General features: G+C 39.9%; 1 protein-coding gene across 4 annotated transcripts in view; it reads left to right on the plus strand.

Moving 5' to 3' along the window:
* Positions 1 to 12,421, plus strand: part of thsd7ba (thrombospondin, type I, domain containing 7Ba) — a 922,022-nt gene that overhangs the window by 879,161 nt on the left and 30,440 nt on the right. For all 4 annotated transcript variants that reach the window (XM_048535033.2, XM_048535035.2, XM_048535034.2 and 1 more), the window contains 2 exons: positions 1,514 to 1,609; positions 4,791 to 4,873. In XM_048535033.2, coding sequence (XP_048390990.1) covers positions 1,514 to 1,609; positions 4,791 to 4,873 — 179 coding nt within the window. The remainder of the gene's footprint in view (positions 1 to 1,513; positions 1,610 to 4,790; positions 4,874 to 12,421) is intronic.

The following is a 12,421-nucleotide window of genomic DNA, read 5'->3' on the forward strand; positions in this document are numbered from 1 at the left end:
GAACATTTTCCTTCTGGTTACCAAAAGTAGTTGGAATAGGAAAGGGAATTCTGAGGTAAAGGAGCCAACATAGAAAGAAAGTAAAGAAGAAGAGAAACCAAAGAAGAGGAGACAAAAAACACACAGAGAGAAAGAAACTGCATTTGAAATCTGTCAACCTGAGTCAGTGCAATTGAACTATTCAGTATTTCACAAAATTATAAGTGCTAAATAACTTATTCACAATGCCTTGCTGTCTGGAAAATGTGCATAAGCTATATGTTGTGCTTCACTGTTATAAAGAGATAAGATTGAAAATTGGTCTCTGTTGCTGGCTGTGAGCAGAGCTACGCTGCTAAAATAACCTTAAAGTGCAATTTGCAATGTCTATTCAGAGACAGATCACACTGAAAGATACATGCGTAATTGAAAGTTACTTTAATCTGGTTCAATTTGGAAGACTTTGCCTTTCACCTCCACAGAACTAAATTTGAAGCTTATCAGCTTCTGACCCAGACTGAAAATAATTAAAGGTACTAATAAAGGTGACTGCTGGGGAACATAAGGTCAGTAATAGCATCCCCATTTCTGTTAACTGCATATGAATTATTTTCTTTCTATATTCAAAATAATTTCAAAATTCAACACTAAATTACAGGTGCTATGTCATTTGCATTTATAAATTAACTTGTTTCGTACTTGAATATCAGTTTAATTTCTTGTGGGTACTATTCATGAAAATGAAGATCAAAGGTGTGGAAAATTATCGAGGAGCTGAAATTCTGTAATGCTTGGAATATGTGAAGAATAAAAATGATTCTTGGTGGAACAGGGGTTTGGAGCTAGTATGTTTGATATCTACCAGCCTTCCTGAATCAAAATAATGAAGATGTGAATGATGGGTGAATATTCTGGTACCCTTTAGCATCAAGAAGTTTTTAAATGCAGTATTTGTCCTCCAGGAAACAAATGGCTTGATTAAGCTCCATGACAGGGTAAGTTGTATATGGTCTGCAAAAGAGAGTTTGACCTTCATTTTGTTCCAAAATTTATATTATATAATTGCTTAATCTAACATTCTGTCGCATGCATTTTCATCCATTTCATTCTCACTTAAAACCTCACAAGGGGTAATTTCAGCACAACTTTTAGGTCTGTTCAAAGCCTCAACACATGGATCATGAAAGTATTATCTCCTTTACCTTGTGTGATGCCATCAAAAATGAATTTGTTATGTGAAGTATTCAGCTTCAGAGTTAGCAAGAATGCTCACTTATATGCTACAATCCAAGGCAGTTTAAAGCTGTAAGATAAAAAGCAGTCCACTTATCAACCTTCTTTACATGGCGACATTTTTCTGGTAACTTCATGCTTCCATTCTGATGATGCCACTCACAACCATGGCTTCAAATTAGTGACAGCTTGATGCTAAGCCATTTTATTTTCATTTTGATGGCGTAAGTTCAAATTGGTGAACTAAAAGTAAGTTGAATTTTCTTCCAATGAATGAACATTTTGAATATTTTATTTCCAGAGGGTAATTGTCACGAATATGAGTGGAGGACAAGTCCCTGGGATGGTAATGAGCGAACTGTATGGTGTGTCCGTTCAGATGGTGTGAATGTGACAGGTAAACAGTATCTAACCTTATATTCTGCATCAAATTGACAGAAACTGAATAATCAGACAACAGTTCATGTCAGTGTAAGATTTTGAGTAATTGCTCATCCTTTTCATTACATTCCTCTATTTATTTTAGAATGAATGCATCAGACTGATTTCTTGAATGTAAAATGCCGTTCACGAATGTTATAGCTGTAAACTATTTTTGATACCATAATACATCTTCCTACTTCACTCACCTCAAACAGAGTTACTCCTTGACCTCCCCAAAGCAAGTAGTCTGAACAGTGAACGTTGGGAGTTGGGCAAAGGCATAGCTGCCAAAGTGGCAAGCTGTGATTACATTGTAAAATTAACTTTCCCTTTCAAAACTTAAGACACCATCATGACATTAATTTATCTTAATCATCCTTTTATTTCAGTTCTCCTGTATTCTTAAAATCTCCACCATCACCTACTGTCTCTGGAACTTTTTCAAGATTACAACCTCCCCTCACTTCAGCTATTTTAACAGAATAATACTAACCTCATTAAAGTGGTTCCCCTGGTATCACAGTAAGTTTCTGTGGTTTCAGTTCTGCAAAATCTAAGGTAGAGAACAGTAGCAACTGATTAACCTAGTTATTTATGATGACATTTTGATCCCTCCAACCTACACAGTTATCTCTAGTGAATCCCAGAGTTTGAAACTCTACCTCCACCGCATCAACATTTAAATGTAACCTCTTGTTAATGCTACCTTAAATATGTAGCCAACTTTTATTTTCATATTGATGGCACTATACTGTCCTGCATGCAGTAACTGCAGAGATTTTGCAGGCATCCACAACTCTGTACCTGATATTAAACCAGTGGATGAAATTTTATTACTGCAGTAGAGGAGGATTGGGAAGTATGTTTGGCAGTAATTTCATATACTGGTTAATATGTTAATTGGACAAATTAAAGTGTCAACTGAGGGCAAAGTTAAAATACAGCCCAGACTTTCCAAAATACAGATGGGTTCCATATATAGAGGTTAGTGGCCTTTTGGTGCTGGGGTTTGGGCAGAAGTGTATGTCCCAAAGTGGCATGCTGTGACCTGAGGCTATCCACCTGAGGGCTCCTAGCCCAGCAATGAATACCCGACAATTCTGGCCACTCTTTATCTTGTTGACTAATATTTTCCAGCTGACTCCTCCATATTGAGATGCCCTCATGACTTTCCAGCTAGTGGTCTATTAGCATGCATTGCTCCTGATTGGCTCATTATAAGGCCTGCAGTATGAGAACACAGGATTGCAAAGCACAACTTGCCAATGATCACTGATGGCTGGGACTCAGGTTCCTGTTTGGTCTCAACACCAGGATTCTGTAGCCCTCAGGAAAACTGAGCCCTGAGTTTGCTAAAAGCTTCTGTTTCTTATTATTTCCCAAACTGATTCTATCTTCTTTGATTCTGTAAGTGGTGACATGCCTCAGACTTTGACCCTGTCCTTCCCTAGCTGCCACCTCAGACAGAGTTCTGATGTGTGAAACCTTGGTTTACTCTGAGCTCATTTTGCAATCTCCATGAAGTGAACTGAAACAAAAACTGCAAAATTCCACACCCCTAAAGCTACATCTTCCCCACTCCACCATTCACTTGCACCTATCTTTCTTAATGTCATTGTCCTTATTTTGCTTTTTTCATTCATAAAATACATTTTATTCCCAATGGAATATATTTATGTTTTTACACATAATAAGGACCCTCCTGTATTGATTTGCACAAGCTTCCCTTGACTTTAGTAATCCGCTTTAACATTCTTCTACCCGTTTACAAATATTTCTGTGATCTCAGCCTGCCTATCTCTTATAAACCTCTCCAGCACCTTTACCCTGTAAATGTCCTTAAGTCCTCTAAAACCTGATTACTAGATTGCATCCTTACTGCTTTAAGCCCTGCAGCTTTTCCTATAACTGTCTTGCTCCCTATTCTGAAACCACTCAGTATCTCCACCCACTGAATCGTCATAAAAACCATCATAAAAATTCCTATTCTTTGAGCTTGTTTTGCTTATCATGACCATTTCATCCTTCTCCAGACATGGTGTTACTTCACTATCCTCTATTATCCTGATGTCCTTATGTCAGGTATAATTTGTCTGGTCAGAACACAAAACAATACTTTTCACTGTATCTCAGTGCATGTGACAATAATAAATCAAATTTTAAAAGATCACATGCACTGAGATACCTTTTGGACTATAATAAATGCGAATTAAATGCACATTTTTAGTGAGTAAGGAAGGCCTTAATTTTCTTTCTTTCTAGCTTCACCTGTTATGAAACTGAGGAATAAGAGGTTGGAGACATGCTCCCTGAGCCGGTGGGTTTGTTTGCAAACGTTTCGTTGCCCTGATAGGTAACATTATCAGTGTGTCTCCAGTGAAGTGACGGTGTTCTATCCAGCTTGTCATTTATATGCCTTGTTTTGCAAATAACAAGTGGGACAGAACACTGACGCTTCACTGGAGGCGCACTGATGATGTTATCTATCACGGTGATGAAACGTTTGCAACCAAACCCACCAGCTCGGCGAGTATGTCTGCAATCTCATCCACAACTCAAACTACAAATCTTCTCAAAAACTCTAATGAGGAATAAGGCTTGTACTGTCACAGTAATGGCCTTTAATCTATTTCTTTGGTCTGTGTGGAAAGATTGAGAAGTCAAAAGCACAATGGCGCAAAGCTGTACATTTAAAGTGTCAATTGAGGGCACACTTAACATGTTGTCTGGATGTTACAAAAGAAGATGGGACCTGAACATGGAGCATGGGCGCCTCCCAGTGGCAAGCCAGGATGGTGTAGGGGGTTGGGCAAAAACACAGTGGCAAGCTGTAACTGCACTGTATAGTCAACTTTCCGTTGACAGCTTGAGATACCTTCATGGCAGAGAGGAATGTGAAGAATGTATTTTTCCTTAGTTTCTTCTGACAAACGATGCAAAATACATACCATGTGGAACACAACATCATGAAGCCAGAACACTCATTGAAAAGTTATGATTTGTTGAATCTTTGATGGTTAAATTCATAATTCATAAAGGTGTGTCAAAGCAGCTCTCTTACATTCCCCAATTTCTGCATGATTTTAGTAGTGTTAATAAACCATGCATTATTGAACCTTATGAATGTATATTGTTGTTAAATTTATTAAATTTAGGAGGATGCTCTCCGCTGAATCAGCCAACCACTACCAGACACTGCCATCCATCTTGCACTAAACCATACTCCTTCTGTACGCAGGTAGGCAATCAAGAAAAAATGCATTTTCACTGTAAATATTTACTATTTAATAGGTTATTGACTGAGCCTAAAAGTCCTTGCTGCTCCCTGCTTTTATATTCCAGTTGTGCAATAAATGCTGAAGCTTTGGTTTTAATTACCTCCTGCAGAAGAACAATAAATTTAGTTTTGGAAACAATTGATCTACCACACAATGGAAGTAAGACTGGTCCACGATCTCTTACTGTAAAGTAATGGCAGTAAGATAATGCAACAACAAATAGTACCGTCATTATGGATTTATAATGTATTTGCCAAGTGCATGGGTAAGGCCTTCATAAGGCTTTAACCAAGAGAGCTGCAGACTCAGGCTTATTTCAGGAAATTATCCCACCACCTAATCTTTGTAATTCACAGGAAGTCATTGAAGCCATTGTTTGAAAAGAATACCAGAATTACTCACAGTATGGCTGTCATGGTTGAAAAATTTTCAATGGTGCTCGTTTCAAAATACGTTGAGCAACATGTATTCATTTTCTACAAACATAAACTCTGTGACATCCCACATTATTTATGGATTTAATGCCAATGGATAGTTTAGTCTTACCAGAGACTAGTGAAAACTAATTACGCTGAAATGTATATTTTAGAAAATCAAAAATCTTGTTCTTTATCATATAACCACCCTACAGATGGATTATTTGAACTAATCTGGAGATGGGATTGAAACAATTTTCCTAAATGTTGACTTGATTCAGATCTATTGAAAGATTAACATATGAACAAGGAACAGGAGTAAGCCTTTCAGCCCCTTGAATCTGCACTATTTAACAGGATCGTGGATGATCTGATTATAACCTCAAATCACACTCCAACCTAACCCCGATAACCGTTCCAAACAAGCCATTTGACTGTGATTTAAAAATATTCAAAGTTTCTGCGTCCGCCAACTTTTCAAGAAGAGTTTGAAAGACTCATGAATCCCTGAAATAAAAAAAAGTCATGCTCCTGTTCTAACCAGGCAAGTCGTCATTTTAAAACAGTGACGTCTAGTTACAGGTTCTTCTATGAGAGGAAACACCCACTTCATATTTATTCTGTCAAGACTCCTCAAGGTGCTATATGTTCGAATGAAGTCATGACTTAATCTTCCAAATTCTAGTGGATACAAACCCAAATTTACCACCAAGAAGTTAAACTTAGTTTATGTCTTCATAATCTCTGGATATTTGAAGCGACTAAACAGTTTATAAAGCATGACTGAAGCATAGACACTAATGTAGGGAATTACAATGGCCTGAATTTTCTCATTTGCAGTTAAAGTGTAGTGTTCAGTGAGACTCATGACACCTAACTGATAGAATGGCTTCTTTCATGCAATCTTCCTCTCTTCACCACATTAACTCCACACCCAGGTTCTCGGATGCCTTTCGCAGGGAATCATGTAAGCAGAGAGTAGAAGTGCTTGTCACTGCCAGAGCTATCCAGCTTCCACACTTCTGACATCACATTTAATGTCCAGCCTTATATCTGCCCAGGAGATACAAGCCAGGAACTGGCCCTCCCACTCATTGTTATTACCAATTACATGACCCAAAGGAAGGGAAAACTCGCTTCCTGTATAAAGATCTGGAGGTGTTTGCGGACACGGCGGTGAGGGTGATAGAGTGGAGGGCAATCCTTTTTACAACTGACTAATGCAACAACCATGCCACTAGACACATTTGCCTGGACAAGGATTGTAGTCATGGGCAATGCTGTGCCCCAAATGGACAGGAATGCCCAGCAGTGTAGAAAGAAGGGCATTGATCTTCTGTTCTTCCCAAGGGTCGGTGCCACCATCTTCTCTCTGCTGCCTCACACTTATAATTCCACCATTCACACTAACTCTGCAGTTGCACACCTACCTCGCCCAGACTTATGACTTAACTCTCTGTATAGAGTGCATTCTACCCATTTGTAAGGGCCCACCCACCTCATCCTTCTAAACTATTAACCTTTTGCTGTCCTCTGCAATTCTTACTCACTCATTGAGGTCTTCACTTGCATAGCGTTGTGCCAAACAGCAATTTGTCCACCCCTATCTGGCTGAAAGCTTGACATGTTCAGTGCCCTCCACTGTTACAAGTTGCCTGCCTCCTCCTTTGTGCTAAAAAACACAATGCAAGTGGCAGAGACTGTAATGGGCAATAAAGACTCTGTTTCCAAAAAGAGAAATGCAAGCCACACACAGAGGATGGCCATTAATAAATCAATGCGGAAGTTGGTGAGGGAGCACTGTGAAAGCAATGTCATTTATATAGAGCCTTGCAGCCTCCACGTAAGTGATATAGTGCTGAGGGTTGAGGAAGCAAGCTAAGAGCCATAAGATGCATCCTCTGAAAATATATACAATGTGTGTTTATCCTTGCATGTAAAGCAACCTAGCAGATACATACAAGTCATTCATGTCCCTGAGTTCTGAAATAAAGTGTTGAAGGGCTGACGTGGTGTGTGTATTGGTCTGAGAGCAGGCATGATAGTGTGGTGAGACTGGGGATTCGATGATGCTGATTGAATGGATGAATGATCATTGAGGATGTTGGCATTGGGACATGAAGCAATATTGTTCTATGGAAGCAGTTGGATGATTGTTGGGACAAATATTCGATATGTTTCAGCTATCTGGTACCCCCTCGGGAAATTGTACTCTATAGTTTCTTGCTGAAGAAGAAGAGGGTTGGTAATAAAGAATAAATGAGATGAGTTGGAGTTTTAATAAGATGCAAATGTATGGACATTAGGAGATAACAAAGTGTGGAGCTGGATGAACACAGCAGGCCAAGCAGCATCTTAGGGGCACAAAAGCTGAAATTTCAGGCCTAGGCCCTTCATCAGAAAATGTTATCTCGGATTCTGCAGCATCTGCAGTTCCTACCATCCCTGGTTCACTAATGTCCTTACCTGGTCTAACCAACATGTGACTTCAGACCCACAGTAACGTTGTTGATTGTAAACTGCCCTCTGGGCAATCAGGGATGGGCGATAAATGCTGCCGAGCCAGCAACACCCTCATCCCCTTGAATGAATAAAGGAATAAAAGGTAAACTGGTGGGTGGTAAACAACTAGAAAATTTGATAAGTAAATATTGATCTTAACAACAAGCAAACTTGCTATTCTTGTTCAAAATTGTGCCAAAGAATGCGGTCAGACATGGACATGTGTGAACCTGGTCTAAAAATTCACCCAAAAAATGACACCTCTGACCTTGCCAATCATTCTTAGTATTGCACTGAATCGTCAATTTATATTTGGCACTCAGGTCTCAGGTCTGGACTTGAATTTTCATTTTTCAGACAGCTAGGATACTGGAGGTGATCTGAGGCTGACAAGTAGGCAAAAGAGAATATTGTTATGAAATTCTTTCTCCTAAAATGTTTGGATCAACTGTTTCTCGGATGAGGGATATTTTCAGTTTTCAGGCACGTGCCCTTTAAGATCTATTGCTCATCAGCTCACGACGATAAGCAAAATATTCATTTAACTCTTGAATGCATTGTACCCTTGTCAGCTGGGGAATGTGTTCACTTTACCTTCGTCAAAAACCTGATGGTATCTCCAATTTTTTTGCATTATAGCTACACTTATTATTCTTTGTCTGCATATGTTTCTAAATTTACCCCTGGGTGTGTTCGTGCCATTGGAAATAAACTTTACTTCACCTAATTGGACGCCGGCAGACCTAAAAGAGAAGACTTTTATCAAAGGGCCCAAATATAACTGAACAGACTTGTAGACTAATTGAATTGGGGTTTTGCAAAGTGTTTTACTTTTAGGTCAGTTTGGGTCCATTTGGGCCAAATGAAATTTTCTTTTCCCCCAATGGCCTGAACTTGGTGTGGCTATGGGCCTGTTCAGGTATGTTTGGGCCTACTTTAAAAAAAAGCCTTCAGGTTTTACATGTTTTCAGTTTTCAGATGTGTGGATAAAGGAAATTTGACCAAATCTCTGGGCTTTCCAGAAGGAATAAGATATAGTTCTTAGGGCTCAAGGGATCAAAGGGTATGGGGAGAAAGCAAGAACAGGGTACTGAGATAAATAATAAAATGTGAGGCTGGATGAACACAGCAGGCCAAGCAGCATCTCAGGAGCACAAAAGCTGACGTTTCGAGCCTAGACCCTTCATCAGAGAGGGGGATGGGGAGAGGGAACTGGAATAAATAGGGAGAGAGGGGGAGGCGGACCGAAGATGGAGAGTAAAGAAGATAGGTGGAGAGAGCATAGGTGGGGAGGTAGGGAGAGGATAGGTCAGTCCAGGGAAGACGGACAGGTCAAGGAGGTGGGATGAGGTTAGTAGGTAGATGGGGGTGCGGCTTGGGGTGGGAGGAAGGGATGGGTGAGAGGAAGAACCGGTTAGGGAGGCAGAGACAGGTTGGACTGGTTTTGGGATGCAGTGGGTGGGGGGGAAGAGCTGGGCTGGTTGTGTGGTGCAGTCGGGGGAGGGGATGAACTAGGCTGGTTTAGGGATGCAGTAGGGGAAGGGGAGATTTTGAAACTGGCGAAGTCCACATTGATACCATATGGCTGCAGGGTTCCCAGGCGGAATATGAGTTGCTGTTCCTGCAACCTTCGGGTGGCATCATTGTGGCAGTGCAGGAGGCCCATGATGGACATGTCATCTAGAGAATGGGAGGGGGAGTGATAAATGATCAGCCATGATCATATTGAATGGTGGAGTAGGCTTAAAGAGCTGAATGGCTTAAACATACTCGAATTTTCTGTGTTTTTATGTTTAAAAGTTTTTTTTAAAATCAGTTGATTTATGGTGCTGAGGAATCTGTAATTTATTATGAGAATTTAAGTCAATTTAGTATTTAAGCCTTTGTCATGATTTGTATGATCATTAGCATTGTTCTGAACAAATGGGGGAATTCGCTGACTGGTTATCAGGTGGAGAAGCATTAATACAATTTATGCAATCACATACAAACGAACAATGGATAGACTTCTTAAAACTCACTGACATATTAAGACTGCAAACAGAGATGTGATAAGGCTGGAAAACATTTGCTATATGTCTTGTGAAGGGTGTGACGACCTGAAACAATGAATATGAGCCAGGATCTAGTTGAGCCACAGGATGTAAATCCAGCAGGGATATAAGAAATACAATTACCTAAACAGTTTAATATATTGCAATATTTGTAAGTTTTAACAGAGAAAATTTATATAAACAATTAGGTCAATATTTTAATATTGATAATAAGATGTAGAGCTGGATGAACACAGCAGGCCAGGCAGCATCATAGAAACTTACCTGAAGTTGCAACTCCAGTTCCTATTATCTCTGTTTCAGATCTGGATCCTTCTTTAGAAATGGGGGAGGAGAAGGAGATTCTGAAATAAATAGAGAGAGAGGGGGAGGTGGATGGAAGATGGATAGTGGAGCAAATAGGTGGAGAGGAGATGGACAGATCAAGGAGGTGGGGATGGAGCCAGTAAAGGTGAGTGTAGGTGGGGAGTTAGGGTGGGGATAGGTCAGCCCTGGGAGGACGGACAGGTCAAGGAGGCAAGGATGAAGCTGGTAGGTAGGAGGTGGAGGTGGGGCTTGAGCTGGATAGGTGGGAGGAAGGACAGACAGGTTAGGGAGGTGGGGACGAGCTCGGCTAGTTTTGGGGTGCAGCCGGGGGTGGGGAGATTTTGAAGCTTGTCAAGTCCACATTGATACCTCAATATTTTATCGCCTGTTTCAGTTTTCCTATAGAGTATGATTTTAATTTATGAATTCCAGTAAATTCAGTATAACAAGACAACCCCATGTAGCTCCAGGAGAGCAACTGGGAATAATACAGTAAGTGCCAGTATGTCAGATATACCTACATCCCAAGAATAAATAAAGCACAAGTTTCTCATATCCACGAAAGCTGCTTTTGCTGCACAGACATTTACTGCCCCCTGGAGATGATAAAGTCAATATACAGCTACAAACCTTTTGACTGTGCCAAAATCTTTTCTTGTCATAATATATTTTAAATATTCAATTCTGTATGGTTGCAAAGCTAAGCTATGAAAATAGACGTGAGAAATCCTCAATCATGTTTTAAAGAATAAGTTTTAGTATGTTTGTGAATAAAAAATCATGAAGATGTTAATAAATCTGGCTTGTTCACACTTAGATGATTCCTGATATAATTGGAACAAAAGCAACATGCTTGAGTTAGGTCAATATTTTACAGTGAGGATATCCATGTGGTTTACTAAGTTACATCAATTAATTTAAGCTAAAGTGAAAGGTTGATTTATGAGTTATTTGAATTACAATGGCAGTTTTGCCCATCAGCAAATGAACATTAAAACTACCATTTGATTCCTACAAATTCTAAAGATTTATCTTTCTCTTCTTATTACATGATGTGTAGATTAAGTGCTGTTAAACACAAAATGGTGATAGGCTCTCAGGCACAATGTGAAGTACAGCTTAGCTCTGTTAACTGGATGTCTGCTTTGCAATGCTAAGTGCTAACAACATTGTGGGTTCAACCTGAGGTGACTCCCTGCCTCAACGACTGTGAAAGTGGCTTCAGGGCTTTAAAATCCTGTAAGCCTGGAATTGTCATGAAGATTGGGCTTGGTTTCATGCCAATCCACTTCACTGCTAGATTCCTGGCCTGGGCAAGAGTGCTTCAAATGAAAGAACTCTTCAAAGGTTGAATGCATTTTTTTTCGGTCTGATTAGAAGGTTTACACCAGTGTCTATCCTATCAAGATAACCACTAGCTAGTTACTGTCATGCAAAAAAAAGATTTCTTGTTCAATAGAAGAATGTCTTGCAGTTAAATAGTAAGAGGCCTTCTTCTCCCACACTATACCAAGCAAACTCTGTAGAGCTACATTGAAAGCTACAAGCTCTGTAGATCTAGCCCTACACTGCGAGTGATGGTGGCAGTATATCTATGAAGTTCAGACTTGGTTTAACTGCAGGTACAAAAGTAATAACATTTTCCTGAAGCGTGTATAAAGAAATCTTACAGTGAGTGTGAAGACCTGATCAACATAATGTGCATACTTTATTTTGTTGTTAAGAACAAGGGAAACTCTGGTCATTGGCAGGTCAGACTCTGGAAAACAAATTTCCTATAGCCCTTTCACTAACCATTGCAATGATTGAAAATCTCCAGGAATCTGGCAGTGGAAAGTGCTTGAAAAAGAATATTCTCATGTTCGTCCACAACCAGAGATCTGCAATTGCACCAATGGAACAGAGTTGACATGGCATTTTCTGAAGAAGAGCCCCGACCCGAAGTGTCAACTTTCCAGCTCCTCTGATGCTGCCTGGCCTGCCACGTTCTTCCAGCTCCACACTGTGTTACCTCTGATTTCAGCATTGGCAGTTCTTACTATTGTTGATTTTCAAACATGTTGTCTATTGTGACTTCAGCCAATTTTCTGATACCAGGGAAGAGGAGACAGGGTGTATGGAAGCTCCGTAAGTACAGCATACAACACCTCAGATATGTTGAGTTGGGGCAGAAAACTGAGAATGTGTTGTCATTTATGCCCCAATGGCGAACAAAAATATCAGACAAGAG

This window comes from Stegostoma tigrinum, chromosome 7 (assembly GCF_030684315.1).
Source record: "Stegostoma tigrinum isolate sSteTig4 chromosome 7, sSteTig4.hap1, whole genome shotgun sequence".
Taxonomy (NCBI): Eukaryota; Metazoa; Chordata; class Chondrichthyes; order Orectolobiformes; family Stegostomatidae; genus Stegostoma; species Stegostoma tigrinum.